Source organism: Lepisosteus platostomus, chromosome 3 (genome assembly GCF_059453375.1).
Source record: "Lepisosteus platostomus isolate fLepPlt1 chromosome 3, fLepPlt1.hap1, whole genome shotgun sequence".
Lineage (NCBI taxonomy): Eukaryota > Metazoa > Chordata > Actinopteri > Semionotiformes > Lepisosteidae > Lepisosteus > Lepisosteus platostomus.
The window spans coordinates 16,154,202-16,173,496 of NC_142613.1; the positions used below are offsets into that span (position 1 = coordinate 16,154,202).

Genomic DNA, 19,295 nt, shown 5'->3' on the forward strand with positions numbered 1-19,295 from the left:
TACCCCATTCTTATGTTGTGCAAATCACAATCCCATTAAATATATGTGCACAATCAGTAGTTCTATATATTTAACTGCTGAAATGTTGCTATATTGCGTTCAGTCATTTTCTAATTATTAAAAGTTGCATTGGCTTTCAGACATAATGAAACTGCCTTAAAATCAATAATTATTTTGAGTTTGTCAACAAAGCATAATGAAAACAATAACTCCACCAAAAATGCCATCAATTTAAGTCAAGCACAAATGGGCCAAGGGCATCAGAAATTAAAATGTGTTGTTCTCTTCTACTCCCATCACACTGGTGTGCCGTAGCTCTACTTAGAGGCTGATATCTGCCTTCTCACTTTGAAGACATTTTTGCTGATGTTGTTGTTCTTTACTTAACGCACTTCTGGGTCATTAATTCCCTGGAGACTGGAGCACAGTGTGCTCCTTTGCTTTGTCTGCATTATCTCAGTTTACAAGCCCGAAGAACCACATTTGCCTCTTTAAGCACTGCCACAGTGTTTTTCATACAAGATTAAAGAAGTGACATATTTGAATTTACAAATGGAAACAATGCATGATTATGAGCAGCAAATGTAAAAAGCACATCTGCAGGAACTCAGTGACAGGTCTTGGGATATGGCTGAGAGGTTCTTTACACAAACTCCTATGTCCAAATCCCTCATATCCATTAGCCATGATCAAATGGGCTAATAGACTCTTATTGTTTTTAATATGAGTGATTCTTATTCCACCCCCTGACTTCTGTGCAAAGGTGTTAAAATCCCAGGATAGCAAACTACAATTAATTCTTACTCAGTGTCACATGTATCATCATACTGCAAGGACATATGCTGATAATTATGTGTCATTTATGCAAAAACAATAAGCCACTTCTTTAAATATTGTGAAATTGTAATATATTGTTATAAACTGTCCATTGTTGTTTTTATAAACCTACTACTATAATATGATGGGCAGAATGGCCTCATTTCCTTCATAGCTCTTTTACCATCCTTCTGCTCTCTCACCTGCTCTCCATCAGCTCACGAATGGAGGCCACATTAGGCCCAGATCCCAGGTGGGTGTAGTATGGCCCCTCGTCCTTCTCTATAATCTGCTCTGTAGGACAGGGAGAGAGAAACCATTTCAGACACAGAGTAAAGAGCTGAAGGCATTTGGATGAAAAGTTTCAAACCATGACATGGAAACTGGGATTCACTGCGATTCCTTGGGACGAATCTTATTGATGGTCGTGAATCAGTGTCTTGCTAGCAACCAAGCAAGAATTTTGACCAGTTTGTAACCATTCTTACACTTGATCACTGTTATGTCCCAGTGTGTGATCTGTGTGTGTTTTTTTGTTATGTTCCACACTGCTGACCTTTGATTGTTCTCCCTTCCCCATCCGCCCACCATTACACCACTGTTCCATATGACGTCATAATCAATCAGCCTCTCAGCCAATCAGACTGCATCTTATTCACTATATAACATGGAGGTTTTCAGGAAGGGAGGCCTTTTGCTTGACTTTGGTCCTGTTTGGTTTTGCTTTGCTTCATTTCGCTTTGGTTATCGCTTCGTTTGGCTTTTGCTTCAGCTTTGTTGGTTTGTTGTTTTGGTTTGTGTGTGTGTATTTTCATATAGCTTCGGCTTTGTTGTTCTGTTGGTTTCTTTTAGTTTCTTTGTACTTTCGTTTGATTGTGTTTATCCTTGTTTTGCCAATACCTTGCCCTAACGCATTATATGTTCAACTTTTGTGTTCATTTGTACCCTGTTCCTGTTGATTACTCTTGTTTTCCTTTATTTGTATTCCTAGTTCACTTGTGTTTTTGTGTGAACTTTTGTGTCTAAGGTTAGTTTAGGTTGTTGGGTACATTCTACACACTTAGTTGACTTTGTCAACTAAGTTAAACTAGTGTGACTTTGTATTAGTCACACTAGTTTAGTACGGGTGGGTGCCATTTGTCTTGTATGGTTTTGGGTAGTCAGTGAAGTTAGCTAGGGTGTTGAAGACGCCGAAGACTGTATGTTTTGGGTTTTCTTTTGTAGTCAGGTTAGCTTTCCCTCACTTTCCTAGCCAGCTCCATTTTGTTTGTTATCTTCTTTTCTTTGGCACCACTCTAGTTCCTTACCCGTGTGTTATCTTGTCTTACCACGATAACAGTCACTTATTCAACTTAAAATCATCACTTTTGCACCCACCTTTGTTATCACGCTTCCTAGTCCCTCACCAGAACCCACCTGCTTCCAAAAGAATTATCCTAAATGTTACACCCCTTTACCCCTAGACACTTAGGGTCGTAACAATCACTCATAACACATTCAGTTCTCAAAGCAGATCCAAACCTTGACACCAACATGCAGATTAAAGTCACAAGGCTCAATACTTAACCTTTCCTTATACGTTTTACAGTACTTATTTAGTAAGTTCGGTCTTGGAAATATGTTTGAGAAAGAAAATGAAAAAAAAAATCCAGTTCAGCTTTGGGTTTAGTTCAGTCAGGTTTGGTTTACGAATGCCATAGCATCTTAATTTCAATCTACAGCAGAAATGGTTTACTTTAAGACTGCCCTGAGGGATTAAACTTAAATTAAAGGGTTTAAAGGGCCTAGCCCCTAAAGCAATAACTATGAATCTTTCTCTTTTCCAGTTGTTTACCGACCAAAAAGCTAACTTGGGCAGATCGGATGCTCTGTGGTAAATCAGTACATAAAACAAAAGTTAGACTTTTGCCCGTGACTAATGACACAAGCAATCATGAGTTATGACACTGAAATCTTTTTGAAATAAGACTTATAAGACATTTAAAAATGGGTATACATACCGTATGTACAATGGCTCTTGAGAATGCAATGCAGCATAGTTATTCTGTTTCTATAAATGTAAAAGAGTTTTTGCCTACACCTCCAGATCAGGAAGCATAAACTAGATGGTATAATGAGACTGCATTGAGCTTCTATGCAGCAGTTTCCAGCAATACCTGTTTATTCAGCTTTACAGGTTATATTGCATTTCAAAAGAAGAATAAAAACACTTCTTGGTCTCACTTTGAGACTCTTGGTCAGAACAGTTTGTTTTTCTGGAGACCACTTGACTGACTTCAATTAATTACAGCTGGTTTCAAAGCCCTGCCAAGAACTGGTAACCAGTTTTACAGCTGGCATCAGGAGCTAAACAGAACTTTCCTTGGCAGAAAGTCACCATGGGCTTGGTTGGTGCCATCTGGCATGAACCCAGCTGAGGTGTGGTAGGGGTTAGATGGATCCAAGCCACACAGGCATGGATCAATACCCAACAAATAAACACCCTTAGTGATGGGAGGAGGGTTTTTACTAGGCAGAGAAGGAGATGAAGAGATATAAGTATCATCCGGACAAATGTATTTTAGAAATTTAGCGAGGGGATGAAAAAAAGCTGGACTGAGAAGTGGAGAAAACCCAGATAATTCAGGAAGTCTTCAGAAATAAGTCACGAAAGTGCTGGGGTTCAAAGTTTTCCTGTTATAATATATTTTAAATATTTTATCTGCACATCTAAGCAAAATTACTGAATGTAAGCCTGCAGCTTCTATAGCCTGAAACAGGGCTAACATTTATACTATAATGGGAATTTTATTCATGTCTGTGGGTTAAAAGAGAGGAAGGAACAGGTTGAAAGAATAGAATTGAACATATTGTGAGAGTGAAAGGTTTGAATAGCTTAGTGAGATTTTAATTGGGCTTTGAAAATTGAGACAGAATATAATGACACATAATGAAATGGAACGCGGCTTTTAAAGGGAATGCTGTGGTTGATGCATTCAACTAAACCTTTTTTTCCTGTAATACACAATGGCTTGTTGTAAAACAACTCCAGTTTGAGGCAGGAGAGGCAGGAACCTAATTTAATTATACACTTCCTCTCTCAGAGTATCAGACGGTATGAATTAAAATATTAAGTCCTGTTCTTATTTTTACACTGAATTAGGAAACTGGCATTTTTTCTTGCCTTTTAAGCTTTCTCTTTCCTTCCCTTTTTCCCTCTTCCTGTTTTTCTTTCCTTCTCTCTCAGCTTGGCTGGACTGTTTGTAGAGTACTGTATCATGACTATCGGGGGCTGCTTGCCGCAGACTCATCAGCCAGCAGCAGTGGGGCTGATGGCAGCTAATCAATGATGAACACGTTTGTCTATAGACATGTCTGGCTCCTAGTCTACTGGCACAAAAGGGGGGCTTCTCCTTAGCCACTGCTCTGTCCAGTATGCTCCACCATAAGCTTGTTAAAGAACTGGCTTAGTCTAATACCTACAGACAGAACAGGCAGAATGTCTGGTCAGAGTTGTGTAAGCAGGTACAATGTAGAGAGTTCCATTTTAGGTTCTGCATCTCCCTGCATATCTGTCTGTTTACATTTGCAAAGATAGTTATTAAGTTAACTTTTGTGCTAAATTAGTCCATTTCAAAGACCCAAACTTTTAATTGTTAAGGTGAAAGAAGGACCAATAAAAATAGGGGATGCATTTGTGACAAACAGTGAGGTGTATCTTTTTAACAAACAATATATTTCATAAATCAGTGAATTATCTTATGTCTACAACTTTGCTCCTCCTTCATCTATTTGCCTGTCTGTCAAGAGTAGATACAAGTACTCTAAATAGCCCAATTAAATCCTAAAAAAGTAGAAAAGGGCAATTTAATTGTAGTGCAAACTATAGCTGCCACACATGAGGTGAAGGATGGCACCACAAATTAAGAACACCAGTCACACTTTCCCATAGCTAAGAATGGGTTCTGCATCTATCTAGTTTCCTATGAGTTGTTCACCAAATAATCTCATCTATTTATTGAAGGATACCAGGATATGTACCTTCAACAACATGTGTGGATACCCAGTTCCAGCATTTTTTGTGCGAAGAAGTGCCTCCAGTTCTCAGCCTTAATTCTGAATAAAAAAGTATTTTTGCAACCTGCTGCTAATACGTTTCTCCTTTCAATGTGAAAAGCACATGCAGCCTGCCACAGTACAAAGGTTATACATGATGGAGGTCCTACATATCCACAAAACATCCCCCACTGAATTGCAAGAAAATGTGTACTTTCTTGGAAAGGTTTCCTCACATATCACATATCAAAAGAATGAACTGTAAAATATTTTAGTGCCGTTGAAATGGGATTTGCAGTAGATAAGTAGAGGAAAGAATGCTTACTCTGCAATTTAATCTGTTTTTCTTTTCTGTAGGGTTACTGTGAGTAAACATACTAAATAGCCCAAATCCTCCGACTGCCTGCCAAGGTGATAAGTGATTGCCATGCGAATTCTTTTAAATATTCGAATGCCACAATATAAGGAGTAAATGTGTCTGATTGGGCCAGCCACTAGATGCCGCCAAAATGACCTCCAAACTGATTTAAACACTTCACTTGGTGTAATGATTTTAAATTATTAAGGAATGCACAATTTTACCAGGGGGTGATGTGTATATAAGGGTGTGTCATTGTAGGAGTTGAGACTAGTCAGGACACTGGTTGAGAGTCAGTTGGAATGAGGGTAGGAGTTTGGAGCAGTTTGCAATAATCATGAGTAACTGTTAGAGTAGTTGGGGGGTAGTGGTAACTACCTTCTCTAAAGCTATTATTGTTTGTAATTTTGTACAATTGGTTATAAGATATTTACAAGTGAAGCCAAAGAAACCACTTGGTTCTTCATATGCATTAGAGATAGGAGAGCTGAGTGTGCAAGGTTTGCTGCTACCACAAGCACAAGTCTATCACAACAGAAATTCCCCTTTTACTTGCTAAAAACATAAAATATTAGTTAAACCTGGATATCATACTAGCGGTTGATATGGAAGATGAATAGAAACTGTATTTCTATGTGTGCAGGAGAGAATGTGACCTACTGTACTTACCCACACAGTCACACATAGGGAACTCTGACTGGGCATCCTTGGCTGGGGTATCCAGCAAGCTCTTGGTAGGGGTGTCCAGGTAGCGCAGGGGTGACTCCAGAAACCCACTGAGTGATGGTGTGAGGGGGGGTTCATTCTTTGTGGGGGTCTCATCTTCAGTGGAAAAGCAGGCCGTAGTGGACAGCACAGTGATACCGCCTGAGGATTCAACTTTTATCTTCTTAACTGGGGAATGAGGGCTAGAGAAAGGGATGGTAAAGGGGTCTTCCAAGACTCTGTGTTGTTGCTGCTGTAGAAGGGCCTCTTGGAGTGGCTGGGGCACTGAGGGACAACCTATCCCCTGAGGTGGTGCCCCAACTTCCCCCCTATCCTCCTGTACTAGAGGATTGGCAGGGACTACACCCAAGGTCGTGCTCTTCTCTCCATCCACTTCCATCTTCACTAACATTTCTTCTCCTGGCAGACCAAGGACATTGGGCATTTGCAAAGCACCGTTAGCAGAAGCCAGACCTGAAGAGTCTTCAGAATCAATGGCTTGTCCTGAGTTAGAGTTAGAGTTAGGCTGAGGCTCCTGCACTGGAGCCCGGATTGTGACTGGGGCTTGGGCTTTAGTTTGAATCTGGGTCTGGGTTTGGGAAGGGACCGCCACACGGTCTTCAAGCTCTGCCTCAAACTGCCTGATCAGCTCCTCAAATTTGTCATCTATGGAATTCAGACCATCAGGAGCAGAGCTGGAAATCCCTGAAGCTGACAGGCTGGTGCTATTCAATGGCTCTTCTGGGATGTTCAGCCCGGAACTGGCCTGAGCTGTCCTGCCTTCACTGTTGAGAGAAAGGCCATCAGAGCTCAAAGAAGGCTGGGATGTAGGAGCTGGGGGGGTAGAGGTGGACTCCGGGATACAGGAAGATAGCTGGGAATTATTCACACTTCCGCTCTGCAAAGATACAGACTGACCAAAGGCTTGGACAGCCAAGCCCAGTGCAGTAGAAGTAGGAGTAGTAGTAGAAGCACTAGCACTATTCAAAATTGATTCCTGAGTGTTGCTCTCAGCCAAATGACCCACCACTGCATGATGATCTAGGTAACTATTGACCAGGAAGGGGTCCTCAGGCAAAATGTGTCGGAGCCCTTCCTGCCTGGCCACTGTTGATACCGCTGGTGTGGTAATGGGGCTCTCTTCCAGCTTTCGTGGTTTTTGCACGGTTATCTGGAACTGTGGGAGGAAGGGGGGGATGGAAGCTTTCTGTTTGGGCTTCTTGATTATAATCTGTTTGGGCTTAGTTAATTGGGGCATCTGTGGCTGCAAGCCCAAAAGGGCCTGCTGCTGTTTAAGATATTGAGACGTTTGGCTAGTCTTCTTCTTTTTTATTTCCTTGAGCTCTTGCTTTATACTCAAGTCTCCTCCAGGATGGGGCCACCATTTCCTGAGGTCCTGAAAGCTGGAGGGCAGAGCTGAGGTCTGGTCTGACTGGTCCTGGAAGAGACTCCTCTTGTGGTTAAGGTGCTGCTGCAGAGCCACCTGGGTCTTGTGGTGAATAGCACTGCCTGGAGACATGGGGTGTCTTGATTGCTGCCCATTGGCCATCCCATAAAATTTTCCTGGAAAGTCTCCCTCACTGAAGGGCTCCTGTTTAATTCTGGCCACTGATGCGCCTTTGTCCCTTACTTGTTCATTATGCAGTTGAGGGTGTTGCTGTTGTAGCATTTCTGGGATCTTGTTAGAAGACTTACCGATGTACTTCCCACTCGTGTCACCTAACAGCTGCTGCAACTCAGACATGGGGTCACAGCCAGGGAAGCTGGGCTGTTGGGAGTTCAGCATCATCCAATTATTGACTGTTTTTTTGGGCTTCTCACAACTGCTCTGCCACTGAACCTGGGTATTTCCTGGCAGGGGCTGGGAGCTGGGGCCTGAGTGAGCGAACGGAGAGACAGAGGGATGAGGAGATGCACGGTGGTGCTGGCTGTGTTGGCTGTTGGTCAGAGCAGAAGCAGTAGAAGAATTAGCAGGGTGGTGCAGTGGAGAGTCGTCTTGGGGCTGGATTTTGTGGTGTTCCCGGGATTGGTTACCTTGCAGGGCTGAAGAGCTTGTAAAGAACTGGGCCTGATGGGGAAGCAAGTGGGAGTTTCCATGGTTTGATGAGGTTGGATATTGGATGGACTGTTGGGAGCTCAGGTCAGCATTCATGGGAGATATAGAAGAGGGAGGGGCTGGTGTAGAGGACTGGTCTCTAGAACCACAAGTTGTGAGTGAGGAAGAGATGGGACCACCGGAAGACTGGAATCCATTACCATGATTAGGATAACGATGATAATGATTATGGTGATTTTGATAGAAAAGGTGGTTTGCTGATGAAGACTCCCCAGGTGGTACCACCGTCTGGGGCACTGTTGAGGAGAGCTGGGTAAGCGCCTCTATTGCGATGGCTGTTTGCAGGCTGATGTTCTTCTCCTTAGCAATGGACAGCACGCTTGGAGAGTAAGGCAGGGGGGCTTCTGGATGGACAGCCTGGTCTTCAGCATTCACGGTGTCTGGGGGCACCGGAGTTGAAGCGGAAAGGGGCAAGGGGCACTGGGAGGCCCTGTTAAGAGGCTGTGGTTGGGGGCTAGTATTTGGAGCAGAACACTGTTGCTCATCCCCTGTAGCCAGTTTAATTTTTTTCTCAAGCCACTCCAAGTAATCTGGACACTCAGGGCCATCACAGTTGCAGTTGGGTGGCTTTGTGCCGTGCTTGGCTAGTTTCAGAGCCATCTGCAAGGTGTTCAAGTCTTCAGTACAGCCATCTCCATTTCCCACACTTCCTCCCTTTGCCTCTGTTTTCCCACTACTGACACCACCTGTGTTCATTTCTTGGTTGAATTTCTCATACAGATGCATGGTCTGTAGCTCTGCCATGCCTATGCCTGCAGTGCTATATGGAGGCAGCATGGACACTGGAGTGGTGGAAAAGGCAACCAAATTCCTGGCATCTTCCATGTCCACATCATTGTGTGTAGCACCAGCAAAAGTGCTTGTAGTAGTGGCAGTAGAGTCTGTGGTACAAGGCAAATCTGGGTGAGCCTCCTGATTGTCCCAGCATCCATTGGCTGGGTTCTGCTGGTGTTCTCGCAGGAGATGTGGTGGCACCATCTTTTTGGCCTCTTCCGTCCAGGCCTGTTGAGCTCCCTCTGTGAATGCAAGTGTACTGTTCACCTCCTCCTGTCCATCTCTGCCCTCCTCCTCCTCACTTGGCTGCCTGCTGGCCCCATTTACGAGGCCCAGGTTCAGCCCATTTTCCTCTGCGTGGTCACTTGACCCAACTTCCATCTGGCCTCTTCTGGGGCCATCCACTGAACCCACCCTGGAACCTGTCTGTAGAGAAAAAGAGAAAGAGTTAGGCCCACAATCAAAGAAGCAAAGTTTGACTTCATTCCTTCATGACAGGTGAACTTTGAGAAGTATATAAAGACACAAGGCACAGGATGCAAGCTCTTTTTTCAGCCTGTAAGGAAACTTTTAGGACTGTAGTCTTATATTTAAGTTAACCTTATAAATCAGACATCTGCAATTTGAGTCTGAGCTATGTCATTAGGTAGCTGTGAATGATTTCTGAAAACACACCACACAACTGGCTTCACACCATCAAAGTTGAATGGGCTTGTGATAGCCAGGACACACAACCTTGTGATGAATTCATTACTCTAATCATAAGTGTATAAAAGGATAAATAGTACGTCATTCATTTTCTTAAAAAAAACTAAAGAGAACAGTGTGTGGGTATCCTTTTAAGTATTTTCTTACACTGAGAATGAAATATATATATATCACTATCATAATTGTTTTCGGTATCATTTTGATTAATTGATGCTACATGACTGAACATGAAGCTTATTTGAATGTTGCATTAAATTACCTCATTAGCATGGAAGTTGACTAAGGAACACCAATTAAATTATTTAATCTGTGGAAAGTCTAGCCTAGTGAAATTCAAGAAATCTTTCACTTATGAAGAAAACAGGACCTCTGTATCATTGGCACATTAAGACTGGATTAAATGAGTGCATTGTCGCTCGTCATCTGCAGTGTTCAAAACCAGCAACATCTAACCTGGCAAGACAACTAAACAACTGTCAGTCCACGACTGGGTAGACAACATGTCACAACACCTCACTATGCTCAATAGGGAAGTCCATGTCAGATGGTCTTATCAAGAGTATCTTCCTGCTACAGAACTCCATGTGCAGTTTTTGCTGGTAACCTAACTGCATGATGTGTATATAGTCCATACACATCTACATCCTGAATGCATAGTAACAACTTTCTCATGACATAAGAAAGTGATACGTGGTTGCCCTACTTGCCAGACTTAAGAACCATTGAACATTTGTGAAACCAACTGGGATGATATATGGCACCTAGGGCTCAGAGACCAGTGAAAAGACACATGCTTATCCAGGCTCTATGAGAGGAATGGGATGGGAATCCCTCAAAACAGCACCGGCAGCCTGGTGCAAAGCATGTACCTGTACTGCAAAAGTATTCCTATTACTGGAAACATATTCTACTAGGGCCTATGGGGAGGCAATACAATCATATTACACTGAAGAGGCTCACATAACTAAAAAAATAAGAAAAGTAATTAGTGAATGCTCTGATGGAACTGATGGAACCATGAGTGTTTTCAATTGGTAGGAGTATAAAGAAGCCACTCAAAGAGAGAGCCACAGTCTGCTTACAGTCTCATGCAGAGAAGGTCCTCGTATTAGTACTGACAGAGAGGGAGGAGCTGCCCGATGCTGAAGCAGCAATACAAGAGAGACCCTTTCCCCTTGCTCATGAGTAGACATAAATAAGGGACACCTGTGCTGAGGCGATAGACATGGAGTAGGGAACACACGCAAGGAGAACATTCAACTATACAGCTGAGGAAAAGAACACAGAAAGAGAGACCTGGGAATTGAAAGCTTGGGATGGCATGATGGAGAGTAAAGCCAGAAAGGATGGAGAGAGCGAGAGACAGGTATTTCCCTCCTACAAAGCTCCAGCACAAATTGGTGACTAAAGGAAGAGCTCTCTTCTCTGACAGGGTATGAAATTAAAGCTACGACACTGGAGGAGATTGTCAGGGCCGTGGCAGGGCTTTTTTGTGGACAAAAAAGCAGTCTTTGCCAGAGAACCCTGCTGAGTGGAAGAGAGGTCGGCAGCAAGAGCACACTTCATAGCACAGGAGTCGGAAGGCAGAGAAATCTTCAGTGTGTTCCACTGAGAGCAAGCTCTGTCTCAGGATGAACCAGAGAAGAGAGATGAGTTCCCTGGCAGGGGCTGAGATCCCGACTGAAGATCTCTGAGGGGTTAAAGAAACCAATGCGGTAAGAGAAAGGGGAAACCCTGCTGTGAGAGAGAGTCTGAAACTGAGAGAAGCCCTGCCACAGGGAAACCCAAGAGTAATTGTAGAAGCTTAGTGTATCACACTAAGTTTGAGGTCCAGTTCTGGAGGAGACAAATTTTTAACTTAGGGATGGAAGTACAGTCTCCCAGTGTTAAAAGAACTTTCCGGGGCCACAAAAACAAATGCAACCAAGGGTCAGCTAAAACAGCAGAAAAGAATCTGGGTAGGCAGGGAACAACGAGTCATAAATGTGGTGAAATATCAGAGTGGGCTGTGAAACGCCCACTCCTCCTGATGAGCAATGACTTTCATGTTAATCGACATAATGAACTTACTTACATCATGTCTGTTAAAACAGACTGCCAGTGCACTCGCAGCTGTGCACAACATGCTGCCATTTTCCTGCTAAAAACTGTTAATTTTCTGAAGTTTATGTTGTATGGCTTTTTGATGATCAATTTATATTGCAAACCATGAATCCACAAATGTACTAATACAGAATAAAATAATACTAACACTAAATACTAAATTAAAACATTTGGGCTATACTAGTATACTAGTTTATTACAGTCAAAATGTATAATGTAAATGTATAATATATAATGTAAAATGTAATGTGAACTGAGGCTTTTCTAGAATATGAATGGTTTACTCTGAGAAATAATTAAAATATATGGGAAATGGCAAGCTGTTAATCGAAACTTTCATTTGTACTTTAAGGACCATGCCTGCTTACACTTTTAATGTCTTTCCTAATATACCCACTGAAGTGAGCCTGGTATGGATGGTAAGGACCTTAGCAAAAGAACAACTAACGCGCACAGATCTAGAGGATCTTGAAAATAACATAACCTCATTGCACATGTTATAACAATGCCCTACATCCCATTTTTAATTTCCTTCCCTTGTCACTTTACCTTCACAGCTCACCAGCTTTTTAAAGGTTGTGGTTCAAAGACAGAAGACCTGTTAACAAGAGTCGCCCCTTGCAAGAACTAGCTATGCCTCAGACTCTCTAGTTTGTCACCCTGAGCAACTCAGAGGACCTTCTTATTCCCCAGCAGCACATGTTGAGATATTGTACTCGTTATAGTCTCTGTAAGTCACTTTGGATATTGTTATATTAATATTACAAACAGTAGTACCTACTACTAATATGCCTTTGAGTTTGGTATGCAATAGCAGACTACTGGTCTACTAAGGTATTACACTTTGCTCCACTTCAGTTCAATTCTTTGCACTCTGCACAGGCTAAACAGGCTCCAGTGTGAACGGATGAGGGTTATCTTCGATCAGCTTATGTTTACTTCAACATCGTAGGAGGTGAAAATTAAAGCAAGGTTAGCTTGTGGGTGTAGGAGATGTGTATCATGATAAATAAGTTGCCCCTTCTCCCTTATTTACAGGAGTATGCAAAATTAAAGAAGAACACACACATGCACACAGACAAGCACAAACTGCCAAAGTCAAACATTAGACTTTTCCAGTACACCCTACTCAACCTTAGTTAATAAAGAATGATTGCAACATCCATCCCATTGCAATAGTGCAGGTTACAACAGGAGTCCATCATTGTTAGCTTCACCGTAGGCATGTCTCTTGTCCTGACTTTAACTTATATATAGATGTGTGAATAGATAAGAATTATTGATAAGGACAAGGATATAATATGCATGTATTATGTGCATGGCATTAAAAAAATTAGGCTATGCTTTTCTTGGTTGAAGTGATTTTGAGAAGTCAGCAACCCTTAAAATCACTATAGGAAAAAATGCATATATTACATCTGATGGAAAGATCAATAAATCCAGCCATAAATAAATCTGAACAGGAATCTTAAAAATCTGCCACTAAATTTTATCACACTTAAATTCTTCCTACAGCTTAAATGTACTGTATAGTGTTTCTTCTAACAACTTGAAATCGAAAAAAGGGTTTTACATGACTCCTGATCCACTCCATATGATTGGTATCCATTCTCTTGTAAGTTTACAGTCCAGGATTTACATTTTTCCAGAATAAGTTGCTATCTGCAATACCATTGTCTCTCTCTGGATAGTATCCATTTTTCCTGTTTGATAAGTCCAGTCCACGATTTTACTCTCTCTGTTTCCCTTGGGATCTGACATGGATTCAGAATCTATTAGCTAATGCTGCCTTCTCGCTGCCGAGCTAGGATGACAGTAGGGTATTCATCACCTCTTATTAGCACACACAGATACAGAGAGATATGTGGAGACAGGGATAGGCTGTGGTAACCAGCAGAAGCTTTCAAGCCTGGCAACTTGCAACTGTGATTTTCTTCCAGATCTTTATGGTACCAGGATCCTGTAGTTAATATTTCAAGCACAAAAGCACTAGTTCCTTTGAAGATTGATACAGCTGAATTTGAGGTGTGTGTTAATCTGGTTGCCATATGGATTTGAGGCAAATACGCATATTTAAAAAAAGTCTATTTTAAAGATATTATTATTACAATCAAGTCCATGCAAATGTATTAATTAATGAGTCTACTAACCAACTTCAATTTTGCCCAAATCCTCACAAGGTTGATCATGAAGCTCTGAGTAAGTAAGTATATAATTTATCAGTACATCAAAAAAGGCTAAAGGTAAAACATCCCTCAATAATAAGGTTAAATTATGGCTGCTCAACAACATATAGGTTTGAAAGACAAAGCTGTTTGGAAAATGACACAGTCTCCTTTCACTGCTCGCTACCCAAAGAGGAAGAGATGTGTAACAAACCACTATTTCTTGACATACAAGATATTTGGAGAAAGACCCAGTAGTGTGTTTCTAAAGCAATAACCTGCAAACCCCAGGATGTAAAAAAGAAGTGTATGAAAAAAATAGGGAACCATGATGTATAGGAAATGGCAAAATAGATTAGAAAACTGAAATGTATGAAACAATATAATTGTCATGAACCAAGCAAATGTAAATTACATGTCAAAAAAAGAAAAAAAATGTTTCTTCTGTGGAGACTTCTTCAGGTGTATGAGCTTGTACACACTTGAAGAACTTAATACAGTTGAAATATTGCTATTTCTTCTTTTTACTTTTCAGCCCTGCTAGTTTTTGTCCTCCTTGCACACTGAGAAAACCCCAGTCTTAACTCTCAGATTGTTCACAGAATTAAGAAGGTCTGTACAGTTTTCTCTAAGATCTACTGTGCTGTCCTAACAATTGAATGAGACTTGCCACCATCTGTTACTCTCGAAACCTTGTTTATTATTATGTATTATGATAGGTTGCTTTTATAGATTACACTGGACAAATAAAGTACAGTATGAATATATCTCTACCACACCATTTGTACACAACATGCAAATCCTGGCTAACTTTCACCGACAGGCATTGTTTAAAAATTTTAAAAGCAAATAAAATGGCTGGCCATGACGAAGAATCCCCTTAATCATTAAAAAGTCTAACTTTTTTCTTGTAAAGGAGCAAGTCTTTTTCCTTGATGCAAATCTGAAAAGAAAATTAAGAAAAGGTGAGTGGAAATAGTGGGCACCTCTATTATGGCTGCCTTCAATCCAAGATGTTGAATCTGACACTGCTGGGACAATTCAGCAAACTGATAAATGAAATTCTGGCACTGTATGGCCGCTCAGCAACAATCAACCACGATGGGCCTTAAAAGTGTCTAAGTTGTGAACAACTGCACAAGGCAGGATACACCCTGGATCGGACACCAGCCCATGGAAGTGCACACACAGACACAAACAAGCACACACTGACACCAGGCACGGTTTTCCCAGAAGCCAATTAACCTACCAGTATATATTTCGACTATGGAAGGAACCAGGAACACCTAGAAGAAGCCCATGTGAACATGACAAGAACATGCAAACTCCACACAGATGGCTCCCCAGGAATTGAACCCAGGGCCCCATTACTGCAAGGCAGAAAGGCTAATCACTGTGAAACTGTGTAAACTGTTTGTAGATACAACATGAAAAATAAAAATACAACATGAAAAAACTTTATATTAAAAATATAAGAATATATCAAAAGATCTACTGCACCTGTGATATACTTATCAGTATTCTGAAGCTGTGCAGGATATATGAAGTCAATCCTACTCAATACTGCTATGTTCTTGACTGCTCTGTTCTCTTGATGTTGGGCTGCAATTGTAGTCTTTTGGTCAAAGCTGCTCATTTTATTATGGTATGGAACTGTACAGTATACAGTGTATATATACAATAGATACACACCTACACGTACATGGATTTCAAAACTTCTTTGCTCTGTATGTGAGGTTAGTATCTCATATCCTTCTCCAGTCACTAACATGTTCACCATTCATTCTCATGGTTTACTCTCCCTCTTTCTTTCTGCTTTTGTTGAGATCAATACATATTATTAAAAAAACTCTGGGCAGGACTCCAAGGGCAGTAAAGGCAATGTGTTCTGAGCCCCTGTGCTACAAATATTGATCACAGCTGTACTTCCATTTATTGGAAAAGTAGTGAAGAGCTGTGGAAAGAGATGGTGGAGCTGTGCAGCACTGCAGAAAAAAAGGACCATCAGGAACATTCAGCACGACCACAATAAGCCCCATTCTGATGCAGTGAGAAACCCAGCAGAACTCTGCAGTGTGCACTGACCGAAATACTGAGACAGTATAATACAGACAACCAAGCAGTGGAGATTAACAACACAACAAGAAATGTTTTATTCAACATACTCTTTATTGTGTTATTCACTTCTCATGCATTACTGTTTCTAGTTTAATAATAATAATAATAATAATAATAATAATAATAATAATTTTTATTTAGTTAATATGTAGTGCCTTATCACAGTACATCATCTCAAAAAACTATACAATAAAACTATCAAAAAAAAAAACTCAGTATAGAATTTACCAAAGTACAGACTTCGTCAAATCAATTGCTTACACAAATTTAAACAGTAAGTTAAACAGAATTAAAGGATATACCTGTAAGTTAGTTTTAAAACAGGCTTTGAAAGCACTAACTGACAAGATCTGATATGGACTCGGAGATCATTCCACAACCCTGGAGCAACAGTCTCTGTTTACATCATGTCTTCCCCAATTAAAAATGAGGCGTTTCTTATTTTCTTTTTCTTGGATTCTGTGGATGGGATGACAGAGGGCCAGCCTGTTGCTGACAGCATGGCCTACTGACCTAGTGCGCACTGCCTCCTGTTTCCTGTGTCTGCAGTATAGGCACACAGTTCGGTTCACAAAGGGAAGACAAGCCACACACAACCACTCGCAAAGCCTCCAGCAGCATCTGCCTGGCCTGCACCTCTGCGCTCCACTTGCGCATCAGTTACTATAACCCATGGATATCATGTTGAATTGTGTTATACTGTATAGCGAGTTTTAGAAAACCTAAAAAAATGTAACAAACTTGACAAGAGAATCCAGGACATCTGGATACTCCTAGTAAGTTATTAAACCAAATGATCAGCAAACATCAGAGGCAGATCAAGGAAGGTTAAAAAAGATTTTACCAGTGAGCCATAATCAGAGTAAAGTCTTCAGCGCAGACACAATGCTTTCTGGGAATTACAGAACATTAACCTGGTCTGAACTTTAACCCAGTCTCCTGGAGCAATGAACCTCCCCTTCTGCCAACACTCTCATCTGGTTTTGTTTTGGCTGTTGCTTTTTTAACCTGTCTTTGTCCTAAGGACATTTCTTCTTACATAAAGACATTTGCACTGCAAGTAAATTCAGTTCTCTTCACTTACATCTTTATTAGCCAGCAGGTTACCAACCAAAATATTCAATTATGATGAACGGACATTTTAGAGGAAACATGAGAAGCCTGTAATGTCTCAACGTGCCCCGGATAGATTGAGAAGTCAAATAATTTAAATTGGTCATTTTCAGTGCACAAAAGCTTTCACTAATCAACACTATAAATTACTTCTGGGAAACAACATTGCAAGATGAGGGTGACTTACTAATTAACACAAGGCAACAGAAAATTGTAACGGGACCTGCAAAATTAAAGAAATACAAATAATTAATGTTATTTGGTCTACATTTTAGGAGAACTAGGATCCCCAGCTCTGGTTTTTGAGATTCCCAATCCAGTTATTCTTAAAGGTCACCCTATGCTCCCTGTTATTCAAAGAATAGAAACACTTGATCAGTTAAGTAATGTTTCACTGAAGGGAACACTGGTTGTTGAGAGCTTAAAAATATTCTGATTTTTTTCCCCAATTATTTCTAAATTCTGCATAGTAATTACCGCCTCTTTAATTGATCATAATTAAATTGAATCAGGACTATAGTCAAATAGATTAATTAAGGGTTACGTATAAAACCTGCTAGACAGGGACTCTCCAAAACTAGGGCTGAAGACAGCTGTAGTAGAACCTTGTTGCAATTCAGCAAATTCAGCTCAACTAACTCATTTATTTAAGATTAGAGGACACTTGGAAAACCTTCTGTGTCTCAAAGCATCCTGTTAATCTGGGAGTAGCTGTCTGCTTTACCTTTTTCTACAGTTTATGTTAGTTATGATGACAGTCTGTGCTTTGATGCCATCAACCCTTAGTTCCATTTTGTAGCATGGTGGCATCCTCACCTGCTGCAGCTCTGCCATGTTTTAAACATCCAGCAAGAACCAGGGATAGCCTAATCCAGAACTTCAAATGGGTGGTATTGAGCACTGATTTCAGTATTAAAGTCTGTGCGATATTTAATGGAACTTGAAAGGGAAGCACACTTATTGATCTGCATTGTTTTTTTGCAAACACTAGAGAAACTGAGATGCAGGGAACGTGTCACCTTACTGACAGGACAGAGTTAAAAAAACTCCAGGGCAAAAATTTGATCCACTGCTTCTAACTTCCCATTTAAAACAGTTTATTTTTCCTGTAGAAATTAAAACGTTGATAGCTTTTTTTCCAGATTCACACATCATGACAAAAAAACAGACAAAAACTCTGCTCTACAATCAAAATTATTACTAAGCTTTCTGCCACGTAAGGGCAGGAATGAGTTAAAGTCCAGGGCTGGAGTTAAAGTCTAATCTTTTCCACGCTTTGCAGAATTATACAGCAATGAATATAAATCACAAACCTGTAAGCTACAAGTTTCCTAAGGCTTGTCTTACTAAATGTGAGACCTTAGGACTCGCTCTGCCATTTTGCTAATTGTTGGAGAAGACTGCCATCCAGACCAATCTACTGGCGTTGCAGATATACACAGATATACAGACAGGGTGAGAGAAAGAGAGTAGGACATGGAGGAAATATGGTTTTATAGACAGTGAAGGGTAAAAAGGGGAGTTTGTAACACAATAAACATAGAGATCTAAGACTGATAAGGAGGCATGGAGAACAAAGCAGAGATACAGAAGAAAAAAGACTGATAGAAAGAATGCGACGAAGAGCCTAGGAAGTACAGAAGAACGAAGCTCTCTCCTCTCTCTGGTTCTCTCACGCCTCTGTTTCCGTTCACTATGCCAACCTCCTTGTGCGCACACACATACAGCACAGCAGTGCTCTCTTTCTTGCCCTCATATTCACCGCCGCCCCCATCCCGTTCTCATCACTGCGTCATCACAGTGCGCCGCGCAACACACCACTAGAACGCCTCCCAGCAAGTCAGGGTATAGCCCTGCCACTGGACCCGAGAAACCGGGTAGAGAAGCCAGAGACACAGGTACAGAAAGAAGAAGGAGAAGGAGGAAGAGAGTGGGAGAGAGAGACTCACACCAAAAAGGAGAGAGAGAGAGCCATGAGGTGAAGTGTCCAGCTGAGCTGAGGTAGGCAGCATTCAAAGACCGTTGCTATAGTTAGCAGGAGTGGGAGTTAGATGCGCCAGTCTGGAGTTAGATAACTTTTTTAGCCTTTTATGCATGTGATTTACACACCCACATGTTTTTAAATGTGGTCACACACAAATGCTCACATGTGATATCTCTTTTTTCTTATGACTACATGTGAGTGTGTGTATATTAATGTACTGTATACAGACATGGTAAAGCCAAAAATGGATCCAGGAAAATGATACAACACCTGAGGACAGATACCATTTGTCTCCCTGAA

The 19,295-nt window shown here is 41.1% G+C and overlaps 1 protein-coding gene and 1 long non-coding RNA gene across 7 annotated transcripts in view; one reads left to right on the plus strand and one right to left on the minus strand.

Moving 5' to 3' along the window:
- Nucleotides 1-19,295, minus strand: part of tet3 (tet methylcytosine dioxygenase 3) — a 77,054-nt gene that overhangs the window by 19,346 nt on the left and 38,413 nt on the right. For all 6 annotated transcript variants that reach the window (XM_088624729.1, XM_088624728.1, XM_088624732.1 and 3 more), the window contains 2 exons: nt 5,879-9,230; nt 1,020-1,110 (listed from right to left, as the gene is read on the minus strand). In XM_088624729.1, the coding sequence (XP_088480855.1) occupies nt 1,020-1,110; nt 5,879-9,230 (3,443 nt within the window). The remainder of the gene's footprint in view (nt 1-1,019; nt 1,111-5,878; nt 9,231-19,295) is intronic.
- The window catches only part of LOC148674533 (uncharacterized), a 38,629-nt gene continuing 38,163 nt past the window's right edge, over nt 18,830-19,295 (plus strand). Inside the window, exon 1 of the long non-coding RNA XR_015935338.1 lies at nt 18,830-19,012. This is a non-coding gene — a long non-coding RNA (uncharacterized LOC148674533). The remainder of the gene's footprint in view (nt 19,013-19,295) is intronic.